The sequence below is a fragment of the Varroa jacobsoni genome, unplaced genomic scaffold (assembly GCF_002532875.2).
Source record: "Varroa jacobsoni isolate VJ856 unplaced genomic scaffold, vjacob_1.0 scaffold_250, whole genome shotgun sequence".
NCBI lineage: Eukaryota > Metazoa > Arthropoda > Arachnida > Mesostigmata > Varroidae > Varroa > Varroa jacobsoni.
Window position 1 is genome coordinate 58,390 of NW_019213152.1, and position 14,125 is coordinate 72,514.

General features: G+C 39.2%; 1 protein-coding gene across 5 annotated transcripts in view; it reads left to right on the forward strand.

Annotated features, from left to right (window-relative positions):
- Positions 1-5,797, forward strand: part of LOC111258592 (uncharacterized) — a 31,988-nt gene extending 26,191 nt beyond the window's left edge. Inside the window, exons 7-10 of one of the 5 annotated variants that reach the window (XR_002679081.2) lie at positions 1,685-2,148; positions 2,606-2,690; positions 3,238-3,523; positions 4,078-4,197. Coding sequence is in view for 2 of the 5 variants with exons in the window: in XM_022829984.2 (XP_022685719.1) it covers positions 1,685-2,148; positions 2,606-2,690; positions 4,078-4,401 (873 nt within the window). In the remaining 3 variants the exon portion in view is untranslated. The other 4 variants (XR_015310201.1, XR_002679082.2, XM_022829984.2 and 1 more) reach the window with 4 other exon arrangements.
- Positions 5,798-14,125: the final 8,328 nt, after the last annotated feature.

A 14,125-nucleotide genomic window follows, 5' to 3' on the forward strand; every position in this document is an offset into this window, starting at 1 on the left:
ATATACACGAATCATTACGCTAGAGCGTTTTCTTTGAAGCAATCTAACCTTAGCTACTATCTTATGTGGCTTGTTCGGTATCTGCCTCATTATCGGTTGACTAAATAAAAGAGAACTGACAGTGTGTATGTACATTATTTGTCCTATCGATCTAAAAGTATCATTGTTTCCTCGAATTAAGCGAAGGACCAGACGGGGTACGTTACCATAGGAAAGTGATAATGTTTCCAGTATCCTCGTAAGTAGGTCGCAACTGATGCCGACCGAACGACGCTTTTTGCAATCTATAAAGCGCAAGTACATCAACTGATTCGTATGATCATCGACCCGGAAGGCAGGCAACAAACAATTTTACGTGCAACGACAAATTTAAAACTAGGCCGAAAGACAAGAAATTAGAAGCTCAAACGTCCACTCAGCTAAGCATTAGGACGACTAAGCTGGCTGATTACATTCCCTGTTAATGTAGCACAATATAATGAACGACGTACGTCTTGGCGTTTGATCATTAAATTGTCGAAAAGGTAATAATCATTTTTCGAAATCAGCTGGCTCTTAAGTTCCACGTCTCAGGTCATGCGTTGGCGTCATATGAAGGCTAAAATTGAAGTAACTGTGGTAAAGCTATTGGGGTGTCTTTATTCAAACGAAGGATAGAACATTTTGAAGACGACTGAAACTTCCGCAAAAATTTGCTGCATTTGTCAATTTCATCACAATAAAGACACAAATGCTTCCCAGGTTCAGAAAAAGTTACGCCAAAACAGGGTTATCAGAAGGAACAACCTAAAAGATATCTCTTTCGTTCCTCTCTTATACCTATCGACCAATGACGAAAAAAATCACAAAAGCTGACCACGATAATGCCAAAAAAACTAAACATTTATCGTCATTGAATAAAGACAACTACTAAAGATGTTCGATGTTTGGGTGTCACACGAATTTTTTCAGAGATAAAACGAAATTGGGCCATTTCTAATGCGGTTCATTGCGAACGATGCAAAAAAAATATGCTTCAGAATCAGCAGGAAAACCCAGACTGACTCCGAGGAAGACGATGCTAGGTGTTTGGTAGAACTAGAAAAAAATCGTGCATTAGTGAGCTGCCGCTGCTGCTGCCGCCGCCGCCACATAGCACAGCAATTGATTCGGATCTCTACTACTAACAATTAAGGAGAACGCAGCAAGCCGTCGAAAAAATCTAGCAGGACTAGCGCAAAGAAAAGACGCCATCCTTTATTTTGCTTATACATCTTCTGTCTTTCACCAGAGGGCCAGAAGATGCCTGCAATAGTGAAGAGAAATAGCAGATTTTAACGCATTTGCCGTATAGCCTGATCCTTCCACCGCCAAGATATCTGTTTCGCTCTCTGCAGCGTTAATCTAACCTCAATAACGGAGTGCAAAAATCACTTGTTATAACTTTGCGACAACAAATCTACAGTTCGGAACATGGGAAAAACATGGGAATGGCCACCGGCCAAAACGGGGCATATTTTGTTTGGCAATACTATTTTCAATTATAAAAAATATTTACTTAATTTTAGCTTAAAATGTTAGATAATTTTTAAACATGCATGTTTTTTTTTTTTTACACAGAATACGTCTGAAATGTACAGTATAGCTCTGTTTAAAAAATCAACCCTTAGAAATATATACCACATCATTACTGTCCTTGTTACAGCGTATCAAAAGCCCATCCCTGGTGGGTCCTTATGATGCAGTCACCCTGCACGTACGTTCGAGCGATGTTCCAGCAGTACAATACCTTGACGTAAACAATGCCAATGTGAACGGTGATACGATTAACAGTCATCCAGCCACGAAAACTCATTTACAGCATACCTGTCTGGCTGCCAGTAAACAGGTGGCGTTCTTCGTGAAGAACGCGTTCAGCTGCGATATCATCTTGAATTCACGATTTCATGACGAGGAGGTTAACGTGAAAACGGGTGATATTTTGCTGTGCTATTTACCACCGTTCGACAATGGTCATTCTCCGTATCAACACCATACGGTAAGAAACATCAATACGGCAGGGTTGCAACAGTCTGCAGTGATCTCCGTTGGATCGTCCACAGGTCACCTAAATGCACAGGTACAACAGCAGAACTCGATCAAGGCCATGCACGAGGAAGCTCAGCGATGGTACGTGACGTTGCTCTATTTTGAAAGTGTAAAGTTCGTAATTGAAGTAGGGTACATGGGTTTTACGTGTAGGATAATAGCTACAGACACTGAACCGGCTTCTAGGTAAGAAGGACAGCAATTTTATTTGGAAGACAGAAATTCGTTTGGTTTGTATGGTATCGATTTCTTGCCCCTTGGGATGAACTCAGACTTAGTTTAATAAGATCCTTCAAAGGCGTTCGTTCCTTTAGGTCTGCATCGTTAGCTCTCTGGGAGTGTATATCAGTCATAAAACTACTCAAGTTTCGTGCATGCGCCCGTTTTTCGAAATAGTGCAGAAAATGCTAGCTAACCAGAACTAGATTGGCTTATATCGATTGATCATTAATTTTACGTTGAGATTAGGTTGAGGAAGTGTGAATCAAATCTGGAAGCAGCCATTTAGGACATTAATTCACGATGCGTCACATTTCAGGAGAGAAAAAAGTCTAGAGGCTTATCAGCTGCAAATGTCATATATGGCCAGACTTCAGCAAGAGGTCATACGGCTGCATGAAATGGTAAGCTAATGTTTAATGAACGTGAGTTTCTTCCGGTATAGTTCTGCAATTTAGCAGATTTGCCGCTTGCTACGACACGTATTTCGACCACCTATCGGTAAAAAAAGCTACATTAAACCAAAGCTCAATTTCGATATGCTCAGTATAATTCTAAACACTAGCACGTGACGAATTTATTTTACATCCAAAACGCTTGTCGTTGTAACTGCCCCACCCTTATCCACCGCTCAAGGGCATGTTAGCGTAAGCTTCGTTTCAAACGAAGCTTCAACAGATGAATTTTTTCTACAATTGACTAAGTATTAATTTTAATTAAGATTAATCTTCTCATCTAACTCAGCTAGAATTATCGAGAGAATTGTAGAAAAATAGAAAGCAGAGAGTTACACATTGTCACTAACTATGCCGGAACCGCACACAACAGGTTTTGAAGCGGGTAATTTAAAACGGATCCATGTTGAGCATCATGATCAGCAACAGCTGCTTCATAACTTATAGCAAATTCTTCGTCAGTGATGGCATCCACTAGTCCTATAATTTATGGCAGTTCCCGTTTGCTGGCAGAACATCGTTGGACCTAGTTGAGCTGTAACCGCCGAACAAATAAATTGTCCTACCACACCGGTGAGCAAATCTGTATTGGTTGGCACTTGTTAATCTGACCACGCCCTTTACCTTCATAACACTTCTGAATCAACGTCGTCCTTGGGTTAGAACAACTAATCTCCTGGTCTGCCCGCTGGCCACTACTACGGCTTGTCTGTCCGCAAAACGAAAGAGAAGGTCATCATTTTTCGAAAACCAGCCGCAGTGAAGGGCTTATTTGACAACTCGTAAGTATAGAGCAATACAACAAACAGATGACGATGATGAGAACACATCAGCGGATGAGAACGATTCTTAGGGAGTAGTGCAACGTGGGAAAGGCTCCTAATGTTTACTGTGGACTCGGCACAATTAGATGTATTTGAAATTGTTCACCTATTACCAGTATTAAAGGCTACCATAATTGCTCCTAGAGAAGGTTGGGGCGCCATAAAGGCGCGATAATGTAACTTCTTAGGTTATCCTTCTTAAGGTAGATCACAATTTAACTTGGCCCTAGCTAAAATAAATGGATTAGATCCATTTTGGAACGGTGCATGGCCGCGCATGCACAACAATATAACTGGCCCAGTGGTCTTAGTAGGCATGCAAAGACAATACAAAGCTTTCAAAACCGTACTCTGACTTGGCAACACTTTCTGGAGGTTGGCAGGTTTTGGCCAGTCTCGAGGACTACAGCTTACCATCTGCAAGCGTCCAGAAGTGTCAGTTCGTGGTTAGAAGTTTTGGTGTTATTTCGTTTAGATTCAACTTGTGGCTATCTCGTGCTGTGGTACTTTAGTTAGGAAAGCAGGAGACTACGATCGAGCAGCTTCGACGCGAGAACAGCCGTTTGGCCGGTCGCCTCATCAAAGCTGAGAGGAAAACTACCAAAGCTCTTATTGAAAGCCTCGACAAAGAGGCAGCCGACTTCGAAAGGATGTGCAGCGTACGAAAGATCTCGACTGGAACCGCGGGAAGTGCCCCGTATGCCATCATCCCGTCGGATACGACTGAAGGCCCGAACCACCAACAAGCCCAGGTGCAACTTCATCAGCCGCAGCAGGCCCAACAAGCGTTAAATCACGCGTCCCACGTAACAACTGCACCGGTGCTGCCACAGTAATCACCCTTATCCGCGGCGGCTGGTTTGCTAGAAAAAAAAGGTCGTAACAACTAGAAATTGCTTTTGGCAACATTGGCGTTGCGACGAGTATAGTCGCATCTGGCAGATGTAAAACTCTGTGTTCCTGCCAGACTCAGGTGAAGAGCGGAAATGGCTCATGTACATCGAAAAAAAAATGTTAAAGATGGGCGAAACGAAAAATAAACCCGGTAGAGTAGAAAACCGGTTGGACACAGATGAAGAAAATTTTTAATAGAAGGATATGTAAGGTTCATGCTAGCTGGCATTAGTGTTAAGGCGTATAATCAAGATATCAAGTCGATATTATAGGAAATAGTAACGAACTAACTATAACCTAGATGGAGGAACTTTCAGATGTAATGTAACGGTGCCTATAGACAAAGACTGTGTTATCCTCGACATACTATAAAACGCAGAGTAATTGATTACGCATTTAGAAAGCAGTGAAAACACATGTCTGGCGTAGGTGACCTTTCGTCTCGAGGCGGAAGTTCGTTGTTAACACTGTCGTTGTTGTTCGGGATCGAGATACGCAATCCCGACGTAGCAAGAATGACGCCGCTTTCTTATTTGGAGTCGTGTAAAACAAGTTACTAATGAGCAGTACTTTTTGCTCTAAACCTCATCATAGACACTGGTACAACCGATGCTAACGAGTAGCCTCAGCGGCAACAAAAAAACAATAACACCATTTTGTTGCAATATCTCTCTGTTTATTGGAACAGAACGCCTCAAATACACGACACTGATGACTCCCATTTGAAAGAAGCCGCTTGCGATAGAGCAGTGCGTCATCGACGCTTATCGTTGTTGCCGACACAGGGTATGGAACTCGATTAATAACACTACGACTATTACAGCAATCGCATAATTGAAAATACATAGTCAAAGCGAGATAAGTAAAGTACTAGCGAGAGAAAAATGTACGCTATAGACATATCAAGCCGGCTAGATCCCTAGGTGTCTTTACAGTCTAAGCGATCTAATTCAGATACGTACCTTAAATGAGAATGCCCAAACAGCAGAATCTGAAATCTAACAACTATGTATACATATAGATGTATATGTATGCATACGTATCTACTTGGACGACAGAACAACAATGCATACGTATCTACAGGTATACGTACAAGTAAATGTGAGAACCCGGTTAGTCTTGTTGTAAACTTTCATATTTTCAACGTTCAACCTAACGACCTAGATATTGTCCAAGTTGTAAGTACTAAAAATAAGGTGATGCAATGTACAACGTCAGTGATGGCCTTCTCCACGTTTGGCCTCATTGAACAGAGAAGCAAAAATAGTCATCGTTGACATGCGAACGAGAAAAGAATAGTAATTCTGTGGAAATAATAAAGATCCCTGTAGCAAGATAGATTGATGTCGCCATTTCTGAAGCTCTCGATTAAGCTTCGTAAAACAGAACAAACAGAATGAAATAGAATTGGATGCACCGTGACCCGAAAGAAGAAATGACATAATGAACCTAAAATGGTAAGGTGAGATTTTTTTAGCTTTGTATGTATGTGTGACGTGGGCATGGGATTGCTTTAGAGTATTTCTGGTCTTTAAACTCTTTTTTCTTGCATGCCATTAAGTATCTTATACGCAGTGGCTTCCTAGGTGAGTCTATATGTCTACAAAGTACCGTCATGAATTATCTATAAGGTCATAAATTATCAATGTGTGGTAGAGCCTCACATCTGTATCGCTCAAATGCGTTGAAGAACTTCCGCGCATCGTGTTAGGTGAAGCTGCCTGAAAAGTTGAAAAAGCTTCTTCTAAGTAAATTTACTAATACAGGAAAAGTTAATTTGCGGCCTTCCCCTTCGTGGGAATTCGTTCGTGGATAAGTGATCTTATTGAAATACAAAGCAGTAAACTACCTTTTCGACGAGTCTGCGTTATTTCTATTTAATAAGCACAGGGCGGAGTGTTAAAGCTGTGTTTGTTGTAAAGCCCACTTTATCTATTCAGTTTAGAGTGTTGAGATATTATTAATATCTGAACCCACAATAAGCACTTTAGAATAACAAATGCGACCTATACCTTATTCCAAGTCTGAAAACGTGAAAAGCAAGAAATTCTGTCCAATATATAAGACACCAAAAATTGACAGTGTAAGCACTATCCGTTTTGGGTGTCTCCTAGCCATCCTACGCTGTTGTTGCGGTTCAGTGGACCTTTGTCCTAGATTGTGACAGCAAGAAGCACTTCATACGATACACCCTGCGGCCTTTTCTCTTCAAAAGGTCTACGTTTCCTACAGAGATCGCTCGATTAACGCTTAAGACCTCAAGCTTCACTTGATCTGTATCTTTAGTAAATTTGTTGTCAGCCGTCAGCCTGAAATAGCGTGAAATCGTTCTCACTCTCGAATACCTCTGCATGTTCAGGTAAGTAAGTCGCCGTAGTATGTTATGCTTACGTACTTCACACGTAAAACAAATGTGCCCTCTTCAAGTTGATGAACTGCAGCTGCAGGTTCCATTTCAACATGGATACCTTGACGCAAAATAAATGGTACATACGCGCATTTTGTTGCCCCATTGACAAACTGACGGAAACACACAGTTAACAGGTAAGAGAATGTTATTAATTTATTTATATCGAAGTAATACAGAAGATATATAGGGTTTTTATCTATCCAGATGCTCGTCTCCTATGTTTAGAAGAGCACGACACAGGCAAACTTAGTCATACAATAATTTGACATAATTTAATTGTTTTGCGCTTTCATAGGATGCATTGGCAAACCATCTTGTGGATATAGACATGTTAAGCTCTTTTCAAGTTACGAGACATGGATGAGGCAATATCGATAAGTGCCTTGCAATTTATAGGTCGCTTACTTACAAATAATAGCGAAAGCGATAAATAGAGTTCTATTTTCCTGTCCCGTTCTGTTCCTCTAGACTGTAGTTACTAAGCGATCTACTCTGGCAGAAAAGCAGAGCCGGCTCTAAACAGTCTAACTGACGTCTGTCGTAAAAAAACATCTGGCGAGCATCCATTTCGCTTGGGTGGAAGCCAATCAACGTACAGCGTAGGGAGTTCCACCGATGCCCCTACGCTGTGCGTTAGTTAAGACATACTGTATACTAGATTATTGCACGATAGTGTCACGCAGACTTTACGGCCTGGTATCTCAGCCCACCAGATTTAACTAGCTCTACCGGGATCAGAAGGGTGGTAGATATAATAATAATTTTTCTAGCACAAAACAAAGTCCGATAAATAATTCAGTACCGGCACCATGGTCATATAGTATACTAACGCTCTATATAACCCAGCAGTTATCTTAATGACCTTTAAACCGTAACGTAAGTAAAATTGTGTACCCAAATGCTAAGTCAACAATAATCCGTATTTAGGTAAATTAGATCTATCTCATTCCTTTTTGTTCTATAGTTCAAGTTCTATAATTTTCAGTACAATATGACAGATAGAAACAAATACTATCTAGTGATTACCTGTAACAAAACATTAGAGGATTGGTTAACAGTAAAAGCTCCATGTTATCTTCAAAATGAATGGCGCTAATTAATCCCTGTATTTCTTTAGCCAATAACTTGTTGTCACTGTTTTAAGGCCTGGCTTGCAACGGCCTTTAGCAATCAAAGGGTTCTTATTTCGTTGTTATATATACCTGCGCTTGCTAATCTTGTAACAAACTCTGAGAATCTTTAAACATTTGCGTACACACACAATAATCAAACATGTTGCCTCCCACAGCCATCAAACAAATTAATTTGACGATGATCTGTCTTACGAAAAAGTCAAAGAGTGGTCTTTTTCAGCAAAATTATGACCCAAGCGGGGCTTGTGGTCGTAAGCAGGAAAGTAAACAGCAAAACAGCTATTATAGATAAACAATTTTTTCATAAGAATTGTTCATGCACATTAGTTAATCTCAATAGTGTTGATAAAAGGAAATTTTATTTAGTTCTCCGAAATCTAACTGACTTCGAAGAACCCACCCATCAATTACGATGCGGCACTCGTGCAGGGTAGAGAATTGGCTTTCCGAAAATCAATCTCTGAAACCTATTGCCTAAATAAATAGAAAAACCACTGGTTTTCGATTCGAGCAGCCACAGAATAATGCCCATCATACGAAAAACTCGTGATCGATAGGTAACGTTTTAGGCCATTCGCTTCATATTTACCACATGGAGAGTTTTACCCAAACAATACCAGAGTATCTAAGTCCTTGCAGCATTAGCCTATGTTAATTTTTCGCGGCGGCAAAAAAGTTTTTGATAGGACTTACTACCATACAGATTAAGAGCACCCGAACAAAGTTTAGCCTCAAGACTTAGGTAACATGAAATTCATTACTAGTGGCTATATTTAAATATGATGAAAATATGTGTTATAGACAGATAAAATCATAATCTTCAGCTCTGTCTTCAAATTCAACAAAATCATCTCAAGATACTGATACTATGATTAAGGCTATAAGGACATGTCTTTACTAAAATACTTTTTTTGATGTTTAATTAATCGAGCTGACTCTATCACCTATTTTCTACAATAAATCTCTTTGATTCTTTAGCTATGATCTGCATGAATTTACGCATCGTTAAAAACAGCTTTGGTTGGTATTTCCGGGAGCTGTTGGGAAGCTCAACATTGAAGAATGAAATAATCCGTGACGGATTATTCATTGCAAAGGTAGCTAATGAGAAACATCATTTTTTCATCGCTTTGGGCGCCTGTTGGATTTCATATTCCTCAGAGCTTCGCCCGTTCTACCAGAGACTTCTCGGCTGTTGTTGTAAACGGAGTTGCACTAAGGAGAAGTCATCGAGGCAAGGCTCCCGTCAAAAATCTGAGTAAAGTAAAAGTTTTAGGGGTGGGATGTTCGCATTATAACGATCAATTTTTCATGTTTCATCTATCCCGTATGCCTGGATTTTACCAGCTCGTCGATGCCATCTTCATTCACTTTCTAGAGGTCGAGTGAAAGTGACTTCATAAAGCATTAATACGTCATCTCAGTATAGTCGATATGTATTTGCTGCAGTTTGACTGAAACCTCCGAGGTTATACCGAGTTGTAACTTCCGTGGAAAAAATAGCCTAGTTAATCTAACATGTTTACCGAATCATCGCAGTTTTTTAAGGAAGAATTCCCAGTTCAAAGAGGTACAGTATTTATTTTGTAAGCAAAATTATACAACATTATATATAATATTAAATATTAGTATATTTGAATGCAGATACGAAGAGTGACTGAGATGAATTGCTTCGATGTGGTTGTTAAACTTGTCATAACTTCTTAGAATTGCGAGAAGCTTACATAACGCTGACCTTGAAAAGCTGATTGTACAAAAATAACTTATACAAATAAAAATCACAGTATATTGAAATAAAGTACCATACATGCACCCCCTGTATGTGTGCATAGGAAGGAGAAATGCAGACACAGACGCGAAGGTTCCGCGAGGGATGCTCAGCAGACAAAAACAGAGAAAACAGTTCAACCTGAACATTCTTTATCGATGTATAAGATAAACGTCCGATAAATTTCCCTTCTTCCTTTAAGGGCTTTTTAATAGTTTCCGCCCTTTTAATTGTTAATCGTCCGTATAAGATTTTCGCTTCGTCCGCATGAACTAAATCGATCAGGCCAAAAAATACATTGTTAAAAAACCGAAGCTAGTAATCAGCGTCAACATTTTCAGCATTTACGATCGAACGTTCAATATGCCTTAGTAGCCTTAAGATAGTCAGAAATATGTGTCTGTTAGACTGACAGGTCATTCCCCATTGCCAGGTAATGCGTTGACCTAGATCTACCAACCGGTAGATACACTTAGTTTTGTTTTGAGTACCCATTGGCTTTCCCGGTATGCTGTTCCTGCGAGTATTTCGTTCCCCTTACAGCGTTGTACGAAAGCGAACACTAGAAATAATACAGTCATGTCTCCCAGCCTTTTTAGATCACTTGCAAAGCTAACAGCAGATCATGAAGTAAGAATCCTGTAGGAAGGGCAAGCCGCCTGTTTTTTCCAATCTCTGCTCTTCATGCGACCTTCTCATGCATAGCCTTCGGTGCGAAGCCTTATCCAATCGACCGCAGCTGGCTAGGTAGTCCGGCCAGGCAGTCCCGCTAGGTAGTAACATATCTGCCTGCCTATAAAGAGAAAACAAAAGCACTCGATGAGTGCTACGCGACCTCCACCGATCTCATGTAAAACACATAATACCACGACCTCAGAAGAAACTCGTAACCCAACGGCGCGCAGGGATTTGAAACATCTGGCATATCATATTGCAATGTTTCTTGACCTCGCATTTATGGTGATTTCTACCTTAGACCAAGCAGCCGTCAAGACTCTCGATTTTCTATATCCTTCCTTTGATTGCATCGTGAATGCGTTCTATGGCGCATATATAACACTTTATTAGGTGATTTCGGGATCTCTCCCGTGTAAAATGTGAAGCCCGTTAAGCCGTGCATAGAACATGGGCAGGTAGCTTCGAAGAACTTCGAAGAATACAGGCCCGCACATTAAAACAGCTTCGATTCCGCAATAACAATAACTAAGAACACATATACAAATATATGATATCTCATGAAAACGGCGGTTCCACATTAATATCTGTTGTTAGATAATTTAATTGATTTGCAATCAACTCCGGCAGATCTTATCGAAACTATGATAAACTCTAATATTATAGAACCTAATGCGGTTGTTAGCTTGTCTTTTATCTGCTACGCCATTTTTAACCCCAGATGAGACTGGCTGCGGTGTTACGCCTAGATGTTGACTCTAAAATACTAGGTTTTTTAACCTAGTTTTTTTGGTGGTTTTTTTAGGCAGTACCGCTCACACAACTGTCACACAGGCTAGATTATCAGAAAATACAAATTCATTCCGCAGAGTGTCGATAAAAGTGCTCAATACGTCGGTATCCGGATCGTCATTTTAGTTGCTCTACCCCGGAAGCAATGTAGCCTTAGGCAAACAAAGTTCAGTCCAAAAGTGCGGAGAGCATCTCACGGAAACATTCAGTTTCAAAAGCAAGTGATCTCGTCTGACAAATTGAAAAAAAAAACTATGTTCAGTGGCAGTCAATTTTTGTACAGCATTTATGCGGCGTATCGCTGGCTATTTTTTCAGACCAAAAATATAAACAAATGTTTTTAGTTTTAGGTCTGATAGTTGCATCAAGCAGTGTTTAGAACGTTGAATAGTACTTCAAATGGCTAATTTTTTTTTTCACTACGAAACGAAGTTTGTGTACACCCAGTTTAAAAGCCAATTTGTGTTAGGAAAACATATTGCTATTACACCATTGCAGCAGGCACAGAAGAAACGTAAAGTTCAATGGCGGGAAAACACGCATGTGTGTTGGAAGACGTTAAATAACTAGGTGAGTGAAAAGTCTGACATATAATACAAATACAACGAAAATATTCGAGGCATATTTTTCTACTAGAACAGGCGTTACTGGAGACTTTGCATTAGATCAATAAAGGGTGCCATTGAAGGTCATCAATTTTCAAAAAACTTTCCCAAATCAATGTATTGCCAGTGTCAGTTTTGCTAATTTGTCGGCTTACACCAATGTATACTAATTTAATTTGTAATTCGGATACCAGAACAAATAAACTTAGATTAAGTTTCGTAATTTAACTTAGAAAAAATATTGTCTATAGTTCTGCTTTTAAAAACATGCTAAATCAACTTTTAGATTTGTCAAGTTAACCGTGTTTTTAATCAAAGTGCCGCTGACGAAACAAACACCTGTATACATACATAAGAGTAGCAAAAAAAATAGAAAACTTTTGTGTACGACCAATCACATTTGCACGAATTTTTGTCTTAAAACTTCGCCATAGCAACCTATAAGCTTAATCCCAAAATCTGTCTTCATCTGGAGCTACATTGATCAAAAGGTACAGCACCATAACTACAGTTCGAGCAGCTTATCGAGGAGTGATTTGGTCACGTTATCCAAAAAATAACTAGCTTTTAGCGATCCGAATGAGCTTAACTACTGTCTATTTCATAGGGTAATAGGAACATGCCTGAAGAATCGTCAAAGACAGATTGAAAAAACGTATATATAGGACATTTCGAGAACGATAGTCAAGCACGACACCTGTTTATCACATTTATATTTTGCCTCGCGACTTTCGTACGTAATACTGTTTGATGTAACCGATATCAGCATTATGATATTAAGCGTCAATGGGTTCCATAATGTAGCCATACGACGTTGACTCTCCCTACTAATATGTCTAATATTTGTTGAATGAAAAAGCAAGCGTTTATCCACCCGAAGAACGAAGAAATGCCTGGAAGCCAGTGCTGGTTCTTCTGCCTACTTTTTGTTATGGGGTCGAGATACCAGGATCTACGAAAGCAGACAGCTGTTCCTTCTTCTACCAGCAACACTGTATCAGTCTCACCATTTCGTTATTAACAACTCTTGTTTGGTTTTTTGGTGGATCTTTGACTTTATGACACCTATAAATACCAACCATAATTTCATTTTCGCTGTGTAGCAAGACGTTTTTGCGGAAGTGCTATTTATCGCTGATCGTGAAAAAGATAAATCTGCGATTGTGTGTGTGACCTTAGAATTGTCTGGAGGTCCAGTTTACCGTCCGCTACGTATCCACGAAGTATAGGGCAAATTACGTGAGGAGATGGTAGCTTTACCACGAAGAAAACCATTAGGGCTTATTTTGGTTTGGTCGATTAAAAGGTCTTCTTATTTTAGCGTAAGTCCATAAAAACAATAATAATGATAGAAAATTAAAAAACAGTTTAACAGAAGCAATTTTTTTCGGTGTTTAACCTAAGTTTTCCTAATGTCTGATTCGCAATGGCAGTGTGAATTTTCTAAGACCAGATCGTTGATATCTCAGTGGTGTGAGTTATTTCAAAATATACTGGAAGGCATTCTCTCATAACCAGAGTTATCGATTTTATTTTGAACAAAATTAAAAAAACTGAAGATTGAAAAAAACTGCTATTGGAAACGCTATATAGTGTCATACAAAAATATGGCTAAAGTCAATACATGGTATTTTAGATTCCAATAAATGTCATGCAATCCTTGCTTTTATTTGTTTGTGAAAATAGGGCAATTTCTATAAAATTGAATTATGTTTCATGGTTTTCAATACAGTTTGGGTTACACCAAGCCAGAAAAGTACTGAAAACCTAATTATTAAGACGCCCATATTGTCACCCAGGCTAAACGTCAAAAAACCTTACCTAAACACCACGGAAAATTTCCGAGACAGGTCAATCAACGAGGTGAACTAACTACAGATATATGGGGCATAAAAAGCGAAAATGGAATCGACTCGTTGTATCTGAATTTCTTTCTAAAATAATAAAAAAAATATGGAAATTATTAATAGGTACAAGATGCTTTTCATTGCGTACTTTACCCCAAAAAATTATTTCACCATGTCGACCCATTTAGGCCTTAATCAATTGCACATAAACAAGTTTCAAAACTATGATATTAAAATACTTGGTACTGTTATTCTGCTGTTCAGTATTTTGGAACAGAACGGGAAAAATTGCTATTTTTAACAAATTTTCACCACTAATTTTCTTTAGAGCCTTTCTGCGGATGTTATCCGGCGGGCCACACTGAATTTTTTTGTTCTGATTGCTCATATTTTTTACATATATTTTTTTCTTTTATTTTTTTTTTATAGTTCACAA